We start from the raw sequence: 18,750 nt of genomic DNA on the forward strand, positions 1-18,750 counted from the left end.
GTGCCTGACACAGGCCAATGAAGGTTTGCTGTCATAATCATTATAATGATATTTCTGTTTTGTTCCCAGATAAAATTATCTTCACTCCAAGCACATCACTACTGTTATAGGAGGCTATATTTTCAAATGAAATGTAATTTATATAAATTACCATATGTTGTCCAGAAGTTTAAGGTAAACAGTTTTTCCTGTCACCTATGAAACAGAGCTATGTAAGTGACATATGTCCTAGTCTCCCCAATTTTGCTTTGTTTTGTTTTCTTTTTGCTAAAAAATGTAACCAAATTTCAGGAAAAAAAATTGTGCATTATTTATTATTTCAGTGTATCTGGAATTTTACCAGCCAAGTATCTCAACCTATATTATTTTTTTTTCTTTCAGCCTATATTCTTGATGTGAGATCAGTGCGGAGGGAGGAAAATTAATTCAGTATGTGACAAATGTGTAAACTTACAGTTCAAAAACATATGTTACTCAGACAATGTGTGCTCCACAATATAATACTTGAAGATCCAGGGTGTACAACTAGATTCTTCAGTATGTAAAAGATAAAGTCTTCAGAATAAGAAGATAAAATCTTTTAAAAACCATTTTATTATTTATTTACTTATTTGAAAGAAAAAAGGCAGATATATAGAGAGAGTCAAATGGATGTACCAGGGCCTCTAGGCACTGCAAATGAACTCCAGAATTATATGCCATCTTGTGCATCTGGCTTTACATGGGTACTAGGGAATTGAACCTAAGTCTTTAGGCTATCCAGGTAAGTGCCTTAGTTGACAAGCCATCTCTCTAGCTCCCAAAATGATAAAATCTTCATAGACTTTTGGAAAACCAAAAAAGGGGAACCTTTTACAGAGGTACATTTTAGTCAATAATCTAATGCACAATCTCAAAACTAATGCACAAAACATCGATTATATGTACAAAACAGAAGATCAAAGGGATTTAGAAATGTAAGGAACTATTTTTGTCTATATACTAGTGATCAAGTATTTAATGCAACTTCTTTCATATTAAATGTAGGACCCTTTTTATTAATTTTTTTTTAATTTGAGAGAGAAAGAGAAGAGTCAGAGAGAGAGAGAGAGAGAGAGAGAGAATGGACACACCAGGGCCTCCAGCCATTGCAAACTAACTCCAGATGCGTGCGCCACCCTGTGCATCTGGCTTACGTGGGTACTGGGGAATTGAACTTGGGTCCTTTGGCTTCACAGGCAAATGCCTTAACCACTAAGCCATCTCTTCAGCCCAGGCCCCTGTTTTCTTAAGTAGGTCAGCAAATTTGGGAGTGAAGATAAAAGAAGTCCAGGGTTTAGCCACACAGGAACCCCCTCCTCACCTTCAGCTTTAGTCCGGCCAGGTCCACAGAACTAGACAAGCCAGGAGCTGCTTCTAATACTGAGCATTGGATAGGAATTCTCTTTGGATGCCAGACTGGAGAAAACTTGCCCAATAGTATGAGCAAAACACTTACCCCTTTCACTTGCTCCAAGAAAAAAAAAGGCCCATTGCAGTTAATGCTGTCTGCTTGAAAATGACTTTTGTTATTGCCCACCCTGCCCAAAGCCACAGGTTCCACTTCCAGTACGGGGTGGGGGGGTGGGGGGAGAGGAGGAAAGAAAGAAAGGAAAGAATCTGATTATCATGGGCTGGTCTTATTATTTGCTATCACACTCTAAGTATTTACCGGCTCATTAAAAACAGAGACCGCAAACCAGGTGTGGTGGCACACGCGTTTAATCCCAGCACTTGGGAGGCAGAGGTAGGAGGATCGCCATGAGTTCAAGCCCACCCTGAGACTACATAGTGAATTCCAGGTCAGCCTGGGCTAGAGTGAGACCCTATCTCAGAATGCCAAAAATAAATAAAAAATAAAAACAGAGACTGCAAAAGAATTGTCCTTCATAGTCATTCCATCAACATATATGCACACACTATTTTCAAGGGCACAAAAGTCTCCTTCCTTCCTTCTTTTCTTTCTTTCTCTCTTCCTTTTCCAAGTTGCTAAGTCACGACTGGAGTCTTTCTATGACCTTTGTATGCTTTACAAAGTCTTGCATAGGATGTGCATAGAAGTATTTCCCCAGAGAAACACACAAGTGCATGCACACATGTGCACACACACACACACAGCTTAGTTGATTGTCTGGGTTTGTTTGGTGTCTGCTTATCTTGTGTGAGTTGTGGTTTCAGATTTCTGCGTGCTCTTCCAGCTTCTTGCAAGAGTAAACAACTTGGAAACAAATAAAGCCAGTAGCAAAAGAACCCGGCATCTGACCTCCTCTAACATCACGATTGCTCAGGCTCACCCTGGTTTGGGGGATAGCTAAAGGAAACAAGCATTGCGTTGTCACACATATTACTGTGCGCTGTCACATATATAACTGATGCCGCCAATTTTATGTACACTGAATGGTGCTAAACTAAATGAGCAGGTGTAGCTGTTAGGTTTTCTGCATGAAAATTCGATTTTATTTCATATTATCTCTCCCCTTTGTCACACACACACGCACATGCACACACACACACATCGTTAAAGGGAAAGAATGGACTTGCTTTGAATTGATACAGGCAGGAACAAGAGTACTTATGTATCTTATTACCTCATTCCGATGTGTTGGGCAAGAGTTGTTTTTAATCTCCTGACTCTTGTCTCAAACAAACCAGCACTGTTATTGACAAGTACCTGTGCTGACATTGGGCAAGGGAGATGCTGTTGGTACCCCTGTTATGGATATCAGTTTCACGGGAGAAAACCGTTTCTATTTCAACACTTTTGGAAAACACTACTTAGCATCACACAGAAACATTTTACACTCTAAATAATCAGAGACCAGCCAGTATTTACTGTATTTAAAGGAAACTTATAAGTTAAATGTCTTAGCTCATAAAAATAAACTGCATGTTATTTTTTTTTTCAGTTTGGAAAAGCTGAGAAAGATAACATTTGCATTTTCAGAAGGTATTTAAGGCAAAGTTGCATTCATGGTGACGGTAATCATCTAACATGACTTACTAGAAGGTTAGTTGGAGTGTCCTTGCATTGTCTCTTTCACTATAGAGTTGGCCATTTGTTTCTTTTTTGTTGTTGTTGTTTATTTTATTTATTTATTTGAGAGCTACAGGCAGAGAGAGAAAGAGGCATAGAGAGAAAGAGAGAAAGAATGGGCGCGCCAGGGCTTCCAGCCACTGCAAACGAATTCCAGACGCGTGCGCCACTTTGTACACATCCGGCTAACGTGGGTCCTGGGGAATTGAGCTTGAACTGGGGTCCTTAGGCTTCCCAGGCAAGTGCTTAACTGCTAAGTGATCTCTCTAGCCCAGCCATTTGTTTCTTATTGCAGTTTTCAATGTTAAGAGCCAAGGATACAACTTAGGATCTAAACAGTGAATAAATGATCTAATCAGATATGCCTTTCGAGAAGAATAAAGATTAAAAGATTAAGCAAAGAAAACCTCAATCTGAATCATAAAAAGTGGGAGAAGGAGCAAGAGAAGGAGGGAGGGGGAGAGAGGGAGGCAGGGAGGAAGAGGTGGAAAATCTGCTTGTGGCTTCTATCCTGTGCTTCTAGGGACTGATTTCAGAGTGACCAGGGGCCCATGAAGTCTGCTTACAGATGTGCTCTATTCCTTCAGTAAGAGTTTTAAAATTGTGAGGTATTCTGTAGAATGGACACTGAAATTTGAATTATTTTGATTTGAAGGCTTGGAGGTTATGTCCAACACTTTTTTTGTTCATTTTTATTTATTTATTTATTTTAGAGCAACAGACAAAGAGGCAGATAGATAGATAGAGAGAAAGAGAGAGAGAGAGAGAGAGAGAGAGAGAGAGAGAGAGAGAGAGAGAGAGAATGGGTGTGCCAGGGCCTCCAGCCACTGCAAATGAACTCCAGATGCCGTGTGCCCCTTGTGCATCTGGCTAACGTGGGTCCTAAACCACTAAACCGCTAAACCATCTCTCCAGCCCATGTCCAACATTTTTTTATTAGTTATGTACATACTCAGTGTGTAAACAGTACATGTTGGTACCATCCGTACCCTCATCCCTGCCCCCTCCCCCGAAAGGACCCTCGTCGTTGGGTATGTCCAACATCTTGACATTGCGACAGAACATTGTTATCTACAAAATTCACTCTTGATCACTCTAGAGAATTTTGCAATCAAGTTACAAAAAAAAGAAATAAAAAGAGGGGCTAGAGAGATAGCTTAGTGGTTAAGTGCTTGCCTGTGAAGCCTGAGGACCCCAGTTCGAGGCTGGATTCCCCAGTACCCACGTAAGCCAGATGCACAAGGTGGCACATGCATCTGGAGTTCGTTTGCAGCAGCTGGAGTCTCTGATGCGCCTGTTCTCTTGCTCCCTCTTTCTCTTTCTCTGCCTCTTTGTCTGTCATTCCAAAAGAAAGAAAGACAGGGAGGGAGAGAGAGATGAAAAGGAAGGAAGGAGGGAAGGAAGGAAGGAAGAAATCATAATGTTTTATGAGGATAGCATTCATAGCTGTCCTCAGCCACATGACAGGTTAAATAGAAAATATTTTGTGTGGAAGAAAATGAGAGCTTTTCATGACTGAAGAGGCAGAAGCCAGAGAATGAAGATGCACCGAGTGGAGGGAATGGAGCATTCTGGAAAGGCCATTCCAGGAGAGAGAAGAGCAAGTTGCAGGGTCATAGGGAAGGCAGGGGCTTCCCTGGGTGTGGAGCTGCTCTGGGGAGGCGGGGGCCTTCGCAGCAGTAACTAACACTGGAAGGGCAGCTGCCTGCCCTCGGCTCCAGCCCCAGCGACAGCAGCCACAGCTGCCTCCAGGCTAGGAACCTGGAGGCTGGGCTGACTTCCGGAAGCCTAGGCCTTAGGAGTTGCTCCAACCTTTCTGAAGGCTGGTTGGCACATTTTTCAGCTATGGATAGACAGATGCTCTTTCCTGTTAACATCAGACTTAGGGGAGACGGGAGTGTGGTTGGCGATCTGCGTATCAGTAGAGTAAATTTGTCGAGATTTGACAACTAACTAAGCTTTGCTTCCTTCACGTGCGTTCTGACCATCTACTATGTACACTATGAAAAGGCACCAAAATAAGCATGATGTGGGTTGGAGAGATGCCTCAGGGTTGTTAAAGCGCTTGCCTGCAAAGCCTTAATGACCTGGGTTCAATTCCCCAACCCCAGTGTAAAGCCAGATGCATGAAGTGACACATGCATCTGGAGTCTGTTTGCAGTTGCTGGAGGTCCTGGTGTGCCCAGCATTCATATTCTCTTCTGTTCTCTCTCTCTTTCTGCTTGCAAATACATAAATAAAATATTTTAATAACAAAGTAAGCATGATACATTTAAGGACCCTACCTCACTGCTTGAGGGAAATAGGAGACAGCACCTGGTGGGAGATGAGGCAGGAGTTTGGCCACTTGTCAAAACTGAAGAACTGCATGTGCACACAAATGACCCTACAGATGGTTTGGAATCTGTAGGTAAGGCAATGACATGAACCTATGAAAGAGCAGTTATTATTATCTTTTGTATGTTTGTTTGTTTAACCTGGCAGTAGTTTCTGGGTGGATTTGGGTTGAAAAAGGGAAAGAATCCTGAGAATACAGGTGTCCAAGTTGAACTTATTTGGGCTGGAAAACACAGAATGGATGATCCGTGAGTGGCGGTAAATCCCAGAGTGCTTGACATGAGTGGGAACAGGTATGCGCAAGAGTTCTGCTTGCTCTAGATAGAGACAGCCGTGCGTCAACAGTGGACCCGGAGTACCTGAGAACGGGGTATGACGAGAAAATGAAAGCACATTTGACAAATACCCAAGAGAGAGAGAGACAGAGAGACAAAGAAAGACACCGGCTGTAGAGGTAGCTCAGTGGTCAAAGGGGCTTGCTTACAAAGCATGCCAGCCCAGCTCCCCAATACCCACATACAGCCAAATGCACAAAGTAGCCCATGTGTCTGGAATTAGTTTGCAGCAGCAGCAAGAAGCCCTGGCGCATGCACACTGCTGTTTCTCTCTCTCCTGAATAAAAATTATTAAAATAAAAATTTAAAACACTCCCAAACACAAGACAAGCTCGAGTTTCAATTGACAAACTGAGCTCTTTAATGAAGGGAGGAGGAAAGGTGCTAGTTCTAAGTTGTCATCTGCATGAGCTGACTTCCAGGCACTGGATTTGGGCTTGTGTTACTCAAGATTGTGGCTTCCAGAGTCCCCAACTTAAGGGCGAACCCAGGTATGGACTTGCTCTCATTTTTCCTGGCCCCTCCCAAGGATGGATACCTAGACCTGTGTTCATTCATTTTTTTTTTGAAAAAATATTTTATTAATTTTTTTAAAGATTTTTATTTATTTATTTATTTATTTGAAACAGAGAAAGGGGGGGAGTGAGAGAGAGAAATGGGTGCACCGGGGCCTCCAGCCACTGCAAACAAACTCCAGACACATGCGCCACCATGTACATCTGGCTAACATGGGTCCTGGAGAAGCAAACCCGGGTCCTTAGGCTTTGCAGGCACGCGCCTCAACCACTAAGCCATCTCTCCAGCCCTATTTTTTTATTTATGAGAGAGCAAGAGACAGATGGAAAGAGAGAATGGGCACACCAGGGCTTCTAACCACTGCATATGAAATCCACGTGTCCCCTTGTATATCTGGCTTACATGAGTCCTGGGGAATGGAACCCCGGTCCTTAGGCTTAGCAGGCAAATGCCTTAACCAGTAAGCCATTGCGCAAGTCTGTGTTTATTCATTTTTATTGTTTCTCCTCGAAGGGGCTTCTAGATGGGAGTCAGAAGCCATCTCCATGGGAATATAATGGACAATTGGAGATCAAGGGTCGGAAGCCTTATGTCTGTCCTCAGAAGAAAAGGGTTGTTAGGAAGGGCCAGAGAGGCAGAGGGAAGGCCCGAGGGCTGGACGGTGCAGCTGGAGATCAAAGGGAGGAGGAGAGAGGACGGGCCCCTGGACTTGACCCCTGAAAAAGTGACTTTTTTCCGCCCTATTTCTTCTTCAAAAACTGGCCATATTGCTCAGCCTGGCCTCAAATTTCTGGGGCTAAGTGATGCTCCCGCTTCAGCCTCTAGGAGTAGTTTGCTTACGGGCAAGGCTTACCTGCGCCACTGGAAGGAGATTGATCTTAAGGCACAAGCTCCCTTAAGGCACAGGGGACACTGGGATAGCTGGCTCTTGGGGGGGGGGGGGTTAGAGGGCGAAGGCCAGAGCGCACTCCCCTTCTGACAAGGATGACTGTACAGAAGAGGAAAGGGTGCCATCCCAAACTTCACCTCACGTTTAAGACTTGGGCTGAGTAACTTGTGCCTATGAAACAATACATTCATTCATTTGGACTAAATAAGCTCCCCACCCTGGTCTTTTAAGAAAAAAAAATTTTTTTGTGTGTGTATTTATTTGTAAGGAGAGAGAATGAATGGGCACTCCAGGACCTCCTGCCACTGCAAATGAACTCCAGATGCATGCACCACTTTGTGCAACTGGCTTTACGTGGGTCCTGGGCAAGGGAACCTAGCAGTTAGGCTTTGCAAGCAAGGGCTCTTAAGTGCTGAGCCATCTCCCAGACCCCTTGTCTTTTAAACGTTTTCCATTGTATGCAATTGTATCATTTTCTCTCTTTTTAGTGTGTGTGAGGGGGCGAAGGAAAGTAAAAACTGTAAGTCCTTTAGTGCCAAAAAAACTGCCCCCCCCCTCGCGAAATGGGCGGGCACAATTTTGAGACCTTCACTGGCAGGCCGGTTTACACTAACAATTTCTCTTCTCCCATCTGAGGCTCACACTGGAGGTGAGAAATGCTGTCGCCTCGCCCGGGAGTCTACTACTCCCCCCCTAACCCCCAGGACTTCCAGGGCTTGAGGACCAGGGTGGAGTTCGAGGAAGTCCTTAGTCCCCAGAGGCTGGGAAAGCACTGCTCTGGTTATCTGGGCTCACCCACAAAAGTGCAGATGACTTCATTCCCACAGAGAGCGCTTCCCGCCCGGGTGGCTCAGGGCCCAGCAGCCGGTTAGTCCGGGGGAGGTTTTCTCTACTCACTTCGCCCGGCCTGGCGTCACAAATCGCTTTGAGAAAAGAAGAGATTAGATTGACTTCCGGGTTTCCTTCAATGAGTGGGCGGAGCGCTTCCCACACAGAGTTCCTTCATTCACCCAGTCTCGTCATAGACCTTTTTTCCTTTCCCTCCTCTTTCCCTCCCTTCCTTCCTCTTCCTCTTCCTCTTCCTCTTCCTTTTCCTCTTTCTTTCTTTCTTTCTTTCTTTCTTTCTTTCTTTCTTTCTTTCTTTCTTTCTTTCTTTTTTTGTTTGTTTTTTTGTTTTTGTTTTTGAGGTGGCGTCTCACTCTAGTCCAGAATGACCTGGAATTCACTATGTCGTCTCAGGCTGGCCTCGAACTCACGGCGATCCTCCTCTCTCCGCCTCCCGAGTGCTGGGATTAAAGGTGCGCGCCACCACGCCCGGCTTCCTTTTTCTTTCTTTCTTCAATAAAACTGAAAAGTTCCTGTTACTAACATCATTGAGACAAGAAAGAGAAAGAGAAATAAAGAAAGAAGAAAGAAAGAAAGGGAGGGAAGGAAGGAAGGAAAAAGAAAGAAAGAAGGGAGGGAGGAATTGGCAAGTCTCCGGGAGGACCTCGAGGATGCTCGGACCCTCCAGGAGCCGACTCGGGGGCCGGGACTAGCTCCCCAAGCTCCCGGGAGAAGCCAGTGCGGAGCAGAGCGAGCTGGCCCGCGGCGGTGCGTGAGCGCGAGCGCGCGTGCCCGGGTGTGCGGGGTGTGAGCGCGTGTGCGCGGGTGTGCGGGGTGTGAGCGCGTGTGCGCGGGGTGGGGGAGGGGGCCCGGGGCTCAGTGGAAGGCGCTAGCCGGGCTCCGAAGGCAGCGTGGCGCCTCCGCTCGCCGTCCCACCGGCACCGACGCCGGGCCCCTTCTCGCCTCCAGCTCACCTCGATCCATCTCATCTCCCTCGGCCCCTAAGGCCCCCAGGAGCGGCCGCCCGACCTCCCGGGGGGCCCCGCGCCTGTCGCCAGGTGCCCGCGAGCAGGTGACGGCGGCGCGGGTGCCCGCGGGGCGAGGAGGCCGGCGCGCTGCCCTCGGCGGCCAGCGCGGGGAGCCGCAGCTGGCCTCGCAGCTCTGTTACCTGAAGCCGCGGCCCCGCCCCGCCGCGCCGCGCCGCCCCCTCGCGGTGCCCGCAGAGACCGCGGCGGAGAGACCGCGGCGCCCGGCGAGCCAGCGAGCCAGCGATCGGGAGGGCGCAGGCTGCGCGGGGGGCGCGGTGAGTGGGGGGCCGCGTGGCGGGGGGGCTCTCGTGGAGCCGGGAGACCTTGGGGAGGGGCGTCTGTCTGCTGGGGGATACCGGCGGTGCATCGGTGGAGAGGGGGGGGTCCTCCGGTGATCTGGCGCGGAAGGCGGGGAGCAGGGGCCAGCTCCCGCAGCCCCACACCACCCCCGGGACGCTGGCGGGTACTTGGCCCCGGGGGGCGCACAGTCGGCAGAGGCTGGACCCGCATCCCGAGCCCGGCCTGAGGCTGGGTGGACCCGATGGGCTGAGTTCACCTCCCTGTGACTTGGGCCAGCGGAGAAGGGCCGGAGCTGGGGACGTTGCGCCCTTGGCTAGCTCTCCAACGACCAACGAGACTCGTCCGTGCGGCCGTGGGTGCGGGATTGGTGGGGACCGGGGACCACGCGCTTCCCGCTCTTGCACAAGTGCCCTGGAAGTTCACGTCCGGGGGTGGCATCCGTGCTCACAGGAGTGGAAGAAGAAAGCGATGGGCCGGCGGGGTCACCGCCCAGACCCCGAGGTGTGCCCAGGTACGCTGCGGGGCTCCCCAGCTCCTCCTATGGCCCCCGTTTCCAACGCCAGGAGTCTCCCTAGGACTTATTTTTGGTCGCGGGCTGTTCCGAACTCCCCTCGGGCCGAGTCGCACTGCGGCTGTAAGCCTATCTCCTCGAGCCCGCGCCCTGGATGTCGCCGCGGAGGTCCGCGGAGGGGGCATAGCAGGTGACAGTCGCCAGGGTCCCCGAAACACACAGACGCCTCCCCCTAGGAGCGTCTCTTCCTTCTGGGAACTTTGCGCCGCGGCCCCGCGGAGGAAAGGGCGCCCGACCTCGGCGAAGGGCGCGGGGACAGGCTGAGGGACCCCTCCGGTGCCCCGTGGACCTGAGCGATTGTGGGGGGAGGGGGCCGGGGGTCGCCAAGCTGGCGATCCAGTGGCTTCTTCAGGGGTATGTGTGTGTGTAGGGGGGGTACTAAGACATGCTGGGTGCCGGGAAGGGGGGAGTCCAGCCGGTTCCCGGCCCACTCTTCCCACTGTCCCCGCGCGTCCCGCTCGCCCCAGCCCGGGTGGCCGCAGAGCCTGCGCGGCGCATGTGGGCGTCTCTCCCTGTCTTCCCCCGCCACGACGCGCTCGGGCCCAGCCCAGATAAGGACGCCTCTGGGCTCGCGCGGCCCCGGGACCGCCCACTCGCGTCCCTCCCTCCCGCTGTCCTCCGCGATCCTGGCGAGCTGGGCCGGTGGCCGCTGCCTGCCCGCCGGGGAGGAGGGGATGTCTCCGGTTAGGAGTGGCGGGAAGCGGCCGGGCCGGTGGCATTTTGGTGAGTGAGGTCGCATAGAGCGCGGGCATATGGGGTTGGCTGTGGAAGCAGTCGGTGGTGGGCCACTCCCCAAAGACCCAGCGTCCATCCTGACTTGCAAGAAAATCTCGTCCTAGATGCCGCTGCCCCTCTCCCCCGCTGATTGTGTTTAAGGCTTAGGGACTAGTGTTCAAAGGTGTTTGCACAGAGCTCCTCCTTGAGCTCGGGGCCTCTGTGTCGTCGTCCCCCCCCCCCGCCCCTCCGCCCGCCGATGTCCTGGAGTGAGCAGCCAGCGCTTCCTTTCCCTCCTTCAAGAGCATCCTTCGGCCCTGCAGTGCCTTTTTATTTTTTCCTTGGCTTTGGCTCAGGGAGAGAAGCAACTGAAAATGTACATTCAAAACCAGGAGGTCTCCCTTTGCTCTGGGGGACGGGGCGGGGTGCGGGGGGGGGGCGTTGCTCTTCGGCAGCCGTGAATGTTTACGTGATGCGACAGATGCAACTCGCCGTCTTGGGATCTCTCTGCCCGCCTTGAAGTGCCAAGTCACACGTTGCTGCGCGCCTTAGACTGTGTGGTTGCAAACTGTTTCAGTCATCAAGAAAAGGTCGGGAAGATGGTCGTGGTGGAGGGCGACATTCCTTAAAGAGTTAGTGGAGTGTGGGCAAAAGCCTGGAATGTCAGAGTTACTGGAACTTTTCCTAGCCACCCCTCCCCCCTCCACTGTAAGATAGGACTGTGTCGTCTTCCCGGTTGTGTGGGCTCTTCCTGCTCCCACCTCGTGTGGGACGCATGTCAGGAGAAAGAGGAAAGTTGCTATGGGGTTGGTGATTTTTGTTGTTGCTTTTGTTTTCGAGGTAGGGTCTCACTCTATCCCAGGCTGACCTAGAATAAACTATGTAGTCTCAGGGTGGCCTTGAACTCAAGACGATCCTCCTACTTCTGCCTCCCAAGTGCTGGGATTAAAGGCGGGCGCCACCACATCCGGCCTGGTGTTACTTTTGATTACTGTTGAACATTGTCACCCAGGCATGATCTCAGGGAAGTCCTGAGCTGTAGGCCACCTTCAGGAACTAGTCTTTTTATTTTCGTTCTGTTTTAATTTTACTTATTTGAGAGAGTGGGTGAAAGAGGTCGACACTGAGAGAGAGAGAGAGAGAGAGAGAGAGAGAGAGAGAGAGAGAGACTGCAAACGAACTCCAGATTTTGTGCATCTGGCTTTACCTGGGTACTGGGGAATAGAACCTGGATCCTTGGGCTTTGCATGCAAGCTCCTTAACTGCTGAGCCATCTCTCCAGCCCCGAAGGGGTCATTTTTAAGTACACTGTAGGATGCAGTCTGCATATGCACTCTTCTCTCCCGCTCACTGCCTGCAAGAGAACGGGACTTCAGGATGTTTGCAGCACCAAGTAAAAGCAGTGCCCGCTCTTAGACTCCAGGAATGAGGATGGAGCCAGACAGCTTCTCCCAGAACCCATAGGAACATTCTTTTTTTAAAAAATTATTTATTTATTTGGGAGAGGGAGAGAGAGGGAGGAAGAGAATGGGCACGCCAGGGCTTGCAGCCACTGCAAACAAACTCCAGATGCATGTGCCACCTTGTGCATCTGGCTTATGTGGGTCTTGGGGAATCAAACGAAGGTCCTTTGGCTTTGCAGGCAAGCACCTTAACTGCTAAGCCATTTCTCCAGCCCAGCAGGAACATTCATAATCTAAGCTGGCCTGATTATGTAGTAAAGGTTAAGTCCATGATCACAGCATCCCCTTACCAAAATTTCACCAGGTTAAAAGGTGCTCCCTTTAGCAACCGTCTCTCTCCCCAGAGGGTCCGGTGCTCAACCCTATCTTCTCCTTTCTGGTGGGCCGTGGTTAGCACTCAGAGGCCCTGAAGCCAGGTTCTGTCTTCAGAGCCTACTTGGGACAGCTCTGCATTGTAACAGCCTCCTCCGTGCAGCTCAAGCCTGCCTCTGTTTGTCCTGCGGAGACTGCTGGGAGGCTTGACAATTCCTGTCAGAACCAGGGCTAATCCATTGTCCCTGTTGCCAGCTGCCAGCTGTGAGAACCAGGCGGAGAGGGTGGGTGTCCTCTTAGCCAGGGCTGCGCCTCACCTACAATTCCTAAGTGCCCCTGACAGTGTGGGCTGTTTCTCTCCCAAGGACAGTAAGTGGCAAATCCAGTGTTCTCTGTATGTCATCTGTTTTAATATTGAATGTGACTGCGGAAAGAGCTGGACTGCCATCTGCTCTTCCTGCCGTCCCTTTGACATTGGAAATCTGCCCCAAAGAGAAGCCCCACTGAGGTAAAGGCAGCGAAAGCATTAGCATCATAGCCCATGATTGTCATGGGCTGATTCATCTGCTGCTTTTGTGTTGCGGGGGAGGGGGGCAGAAATTAACAAGACACCTGACCAGGGATAGTGTGACACGTTTTCCTTTAACTTTGTAAAATGACATTCTCTAAACGCGGACAGTGGCTACAATCATGAAATTCATGTGGGTCACTTTTCACTTTGGCAGACTTAAAATTTTTTTTAACTTTATTTTATTTTTGAGAGAGGTAGAGGGAAGGAGGAAGCCATATAGAGAGAATGGATGCACCAGAGCCTCCAGCCACTGCAAACGAAACTCCAGGCTCATGTGCCACCTTGTGCATCTGGCTTGAGTGAGACCTGAGGAATGGAACCTGGGTCCTTTGGCTTTGTAGGCAAGCGTCTTAACTGCTAAGCCATCTCTCCAGCCCCCACCCCCTTTTAAAGTCTGGCACTTTCTCTGTGCACAGCACAACACTCAAAGAAGCTTGCATCCTTTTGGGTATGGGTGTTAGAAGACAGTACTTGATGATGTCTGTAGCCTTCTCAGTGTTAGTCTTTCTACTTAAAAATTTATTTATTTATTTATTTGAGAGAGAGGGGGTGGGGGAGAGAGAGAGAGACAGATAGAGAGAATGGATGGGCCAGGGCCTCTAGCCACTGCAAATGACCTCTGAACACATTTACCACCTTATACATTTAGCTTATGTGAATACTAGGGAATTGAACCTTGGTTCTTAAGCTTTGCAGGCAAGTGCCTTAACCACTAAGCCATGTCTTCAGCCCAGTATTTCTGCTTTTGCACTGAGGGGCTTGATGGCACACCTTAGGCAGCACTGAAGGAATTATTGCATTCTATATCAGATATTTTTAGTTTATCACTTATTTTTCTCCAGTGCTTAGGATCTGAGCCAGGGCCTTGAGGTAGAGAGTACTTGCCTCATCTGCATAAGGCTCTTAGGTTCAATGCTCAGCATGGGGGAGGGAAAGAGGAGTAAGATGTATGTATGTATGAATGTATATATGTGTGTAACTATCTGTATGTTTGGAATTGGAAAGGAATTGAAAAAATTAGCAACTTTTTATGCATGAGCTATTTTGTATACAGAAGTGTTTTTGAAATATGTGATAACAAACTGCCAAAATGACTTGTACGGTCTTGAAAAAAGAGAGTTCAAATATAACTATAAACTGTAATTGACAATGAGTCATTTGTTTTAGGGGTGCCAACTATGAAAGCAGCCCAGCTATGCCCCTAATGATAATTATGAAAACTCTCTCTAAAAGCCAGTTGCATCTCGACTGTAAGTCAGCTGGGATGCATACTTTTAGGTTTACTTACTTAGAAATTATTCAGTGGTGAGATCTGCCCTACATTGTGAAGATACTTAATACCACTAAAGTTTACACATAAAATGACTACAAGAATTCTTAAAATTTCAAATTAAGGCCTGGAGAGATGGCTTGCCATTCAGGTGCTTTCCTACGAAGCCTGAAGACCCAGTTTTGATTCCCCAGAATCCATGTAAGCCAGATGTGTATGTTGGCGTAAATGTCTTGAGTTCATTTGCAGTGGCTAGAGGCCCTATTTTTCCCATTCTCTCTCTCTGTCTAATCAATCAATAAATAAAAATAAAATGTTTTTTAAAATTTCAAATTAATGATTAGAAATATCGTTTTCTACTCTTATGCATGTACAGTTTTCAAAGATGGACGTGTAGCTCAGTGGCAAAGTACATGCTTAACTTAAGTGTGTGAGGCACTGAATTGAATGTCCAGCACCAAAATTAATAAAGACTAAACATATAGCTCACCTGGCAGAGGACTTGCCTTGTATGCATGAGTTCCTGGGTACAATCCCCAGCACTACAAATAAAAATAAAATAGGTAAGCAAATAAATTTACCTGAAACAGTTCAATATGCCATAAAAGATTTGTTTTTCTTTTGCAAGATATGCACAAATAAATATGTAGCCACTGAAATGGATAGATCTCACAAGTCACAAACCTTAATAGCAGAAAGTAGAAATATTAAAAGTATATTTTTAGTAGCCAGGGGTAACTTGACATTTTGTTTATAAGCCCAAGGCATATTTTAAAACAAATGAAATATCAGGGAAAATAAAGAGAAACTATGTTCACAGAGCAGTCATTATTATTAGAAAAAAACTGACTACATATGAACAATCCAGTGAGGACCGTCCCTGTATTAGCTCATTCATTCTTACATAAGCCAGTGGAACAGGTATATTCTAATGCTGTTGATGAAAAATGCTGAAATGTAGGTTAAGTAACCTACCTCTGCTCAGGTTACATGTGTAGGAAGTCGCAGAGCTTGGCTCTAAGGAAAACTAGTACGTCAGGCCTCTCTGCTCTTAGTCCCCAGGTAGTCCTGTTTTATGTGTGGTTGTACGTAAAATGGTTTATAATATTTGAATTAGTGATCTCAGTTTATTTCGGTGTGGCCCGGTGTTGTTTGATCACCTTGTGTTTATAAATCTGGCCTCTGACAATAATGTCGTAAAAGGGCAATGACAGCCAGAAGAGCTAAGACAAAAGCCCGTATGTGATCTGGGAGAAGCAGTTCTCTTTCCACTCTCCCACCTCCTTGGGGTGCCATCTTATTACCCTACATGGGTCCCCCACATTCACTCCTCTACTCCTTGTATCAGAAGAAATGCAGATATGTTGACCCTGCTTCACATCAGGTCAGTAACAACCATTATAAAGCCAAAAGCAAACATCTAAAGTTCCATAAAAATGCAAGTCACCAAGATAAGTGACTTGTGTGGATAAAGGCTAGACATGTGTTCCATGTGATAGGGGCAGCATGCCTTTGTTTTGTTGTTGTTGTTTTTAACAGTATTTTCTTTCTTTCTTTTTGATTCATTGATTTATTTATTTTTATTAATAACTTCCATGATTGTAAACAATATCCCATGGTAATGCCCTCCCTTCCCCCACTTTCCCCTTTGAAACTCCACTCTCCATCATATCCCCTCCCCCTCTCAATCAGTCTCTCTTTTATTTTGATGTCATGATCTTTTCCTACTATTATGATGGTCTTGAGTATTTTCTTTTTAAATTAAATTTAAATGTATTTATTTGAGAGAGAGAGAATGAAGGAGAGAGAGAGACAGAGACAGAGAATGAGCACATCAGGGCCTCCTGCCATTGCAAATGAATTCCAGATACATGTGCCACCTTGTGCACCTGGCTTCTGTGGGTACTGGGGAATCGAACCTGGGTCCTTTGGCTTTGCAGGCAACCACCTAAACTGCTAAACCATCTCTCCAGCCCTGCCTTTGTGTCTGTTCTTGGCTAATAACTGTCATAGAAGCAGAAGAGGTAGGGGACAAGTTAAAGACTCCTAAGAATAGATTTTTCTAGACTCCAAGCTGACCCTACCAGAAAGGATGGTGGGGTCACTTAACACAGCCCCCTAATTTTATGGGTGAGAAAACTGAAGTGTAGAGAGGTGATGTGACTTGTGTAAGCAGGGAAGCATGTCTGGATTGACACCTGTAATCCACACCCGTGGCACCCTTTTCCTGTGTTTGGGGGAAGCCATAGCACCCTGTGGAGCAGGAACATGGTGACCCTGGCTCCAGGGAAATGAGCTAAGCTATTATTCTGTCTTCTGTACGTGCCTCGCCTATTCCGTACAAGGTGCAAGATGCCTTTTGACCCAGTGATTGGTAGGAGACATGTCCAGGCTGGAAAAAGGTAGGGTCACCGAGTGTCTAATGCTTCAGCAATTTGGGCACTTTCCCCAGGGCCTGGCTACCCATCGCCCAGAAGAGAAGGAACCAGTTGTGAACAAGTAGTTTATTCATGAATCAAGCAGTACTTGGGGAACCAATCGAGGGTGCTGAATAGGCAGGCACGTGCTTCGTGGATTCATGGGAGGTTTCCCAATGGGATGGAAGGCTGCTGCCTTCCAAGTACTTCCCAATAGCAAGACGTGGGTTTGCATTGAGGAAAGCATTTGTTCTTTTGAATGCGCTTTTGGATATCCCCTTGATCTGAATGTCCACCCAGCGTGGACAGGCTGACCCTGACCCCTGAAGGGGAAAAGGCTAGGATGGAAACGGTTGCCTGGACTGACTTCAAACCTATTCCATCTTGGCAGGTCTGGAAGATGACACGCGGCACAATTCCCTTCTTTGCTGGCAGCCGACTCGTGGGCCAAGAAGTATGACACAAGTTTGATGTTTGTGTCTGCTTCCCCAAGGTCAAGGAATCATCTCCTTAGAAGGCAACAGGACTATGCATGTTATGAATTGTGTCTCCCTGGCCAGCGATAAGGAAAATGGAACTCTTGCCACAGCGGCTGCGTTCATGACTGGGCAGACGTCACCCCCAGCATCTCCTCCACCTCCTCCTCCGCCCCCTCCGCCTCTGCCATGTCCCCATTCAGGGGAGGGCTTCCCTCCCTCCCCCTCCCCGTCGCCTCCCCTGCCACCCCCACTTCCCGGAGGAGCTCCTGCCCCCCCGCCCCCTCCCGGACTGCCCCCAGCTTCTCACACCAATGGCTACAGCACCCTGGGTAAGAAGAAACGGATGCGCAGTTTTTTCTGGAAAACCATCCCAGAGGAGCAAGTGCGGGGCAAGACCAACATCTGGACCCTGGCGGCCAGGCAGCAGCGTCACTACCGCATCGACACGAAGAGCATCGAGGAGCTTTTCGGGCAGCAAGAAGACCCCGCCAAGGCTTCCTTCCCCAGGCGAGGAGGGTCTTTCAGTTCGTCCTTCAGGGATGCTCGGGACGAGGTGAGGATGCGCCGCGGCGCAGACAACCCGCATCCATGCTGTTGTCTGTTGGGGGCTGTGTGTGTTTCTGACAATTGCCAACGGGAGAATGGATGCACGTGGTGTGCTTCTGAAAGCGAGAGGAAGGGCTCACGTGGCGATTGGGAGCTGAGCAAGGGAAAGTGTAAGGAGTGGGCTAGGTGGATCCTCCCTGGAGTCCCTGTGGATTATGACCTCATGCAGAGAGCACGCTGCTTGGGGCTGCTGGTCTCTGGCCTTTCAGCACTGCCCTGACCTCGCAGGACCATCTGCTGTGGTTTCCTTGCGGGAGAAGTTCTGCCGGAGGCCTGGGTTAGACAGAAGACTGAGCTCCTGAACCCAGCTGTGTGGGAATAGCTAGAGCTCTCGAGATGCCCAGGATCAAATGTTGTTTTGGTTCATTTCTCCTCCTCTGTGCCCTCCGCATGTGTTTTGAGATGGCCCTCATAATGTCTTCTGTGGAAAGAAATTTTTAGAGCCAAAACATAAAGCTATTTTCAGATAGATTTTATAAGAAACATATTTCCAGCTAGCACTAAATGTGTTACTTCGAGGAGAAAAAAAAATGCTGTTGAACGACCATAAATTAACTGAAACCATGACCCCAGAGCGGCAGATTGTCATGCACTATAGGGAAGGAGCCATCAGCCATTCTAAGGTTTTTCAGCTTAGAAATATGACAGTAAGTTAGGAAACCTTTGCCCAGTAGGAGAGATAATTAGGAAGTCAAGGATTATAAAGGAAAGAATACTGAGAAGCGGGGGAGGGGGAAATGGAGAGACAGAAAGAGGAAGAGAGAGAGGGAAGAGGCACACACATACAGACTTGGGGTTAAGCCTAGTTTAAAAAAATATATATATATAATTTTATTTATTTTTTATATAGGCGAGAGGGAGAGAATGGGTGTGCCAGGGCCTCTAGCCACTGCAAACAATCTCCAGACACATGCGCCACCTTGTGCATCTGGTTTACATGGGTCCCGGGGAATCAAATCTGGCTCCTTGATTTCCCAGGCAAGTGCTTTAGCCACGAAGCCATCCCTCCAGGCCAAGCATAGGTTTTTTTTTTTTTTTTAATCTGTTGTAAAGGAGCAGAGAAAT

The 18,750-nt window shown here is 48.4% G+C and overlaps 1 protein-coding gene across 2 annotated transcripts in view; it reads left to right on the forward strand.

Annotated features, from left to right (window-relative positions):
* The first annotated feature begins 9,210 nt into the window (after positions 1-9,210).
* The window catches only part of Fhdc1 (FH2 domain containing 1), a 51,289-nt gene continuing 41,749 nt past the window's right edge, over positions 9,211-18,750 (forward strand). Inside the window, exons 1-2 of one of the 2 annotated variants that reach the window (XM_045131574.1) lie at positions 9,211-9,257; positions 16,992-17,632. In XM_045131574.1, the coding sequence (XP_044987509.1) occupies positions 17,129-17,632 (504 nt within the window). In that variant the 5' untranslated portion in view covers positions 9,211-9,257; positions 16,992-17,128. Of the gene's footprint in view, positions 9,258-10,469; positions 10,577-16,991; positions 17,633-18,750 lie in introns of those variants that run through there. The other variant, XM_004655871.2, reaches the window with a different exon arrangement.

The sequence above is a fragment of the Jaculus jaculus genome, chromosome 12, assembly GCF_020740685.1.
Source record: "Jaculus jaculus isolate mJacJac1 chromosome 12, mJacJac1.mat.Y.cur, whole genome shotgun sequence".
NCBI classification, from domain to species: domain Eukaryota; kingdom Metazoa; phylum Chordata; class Mammalia; order Rodentia; family Dipodidae; genus Jaculus; species Jaculus jaculus.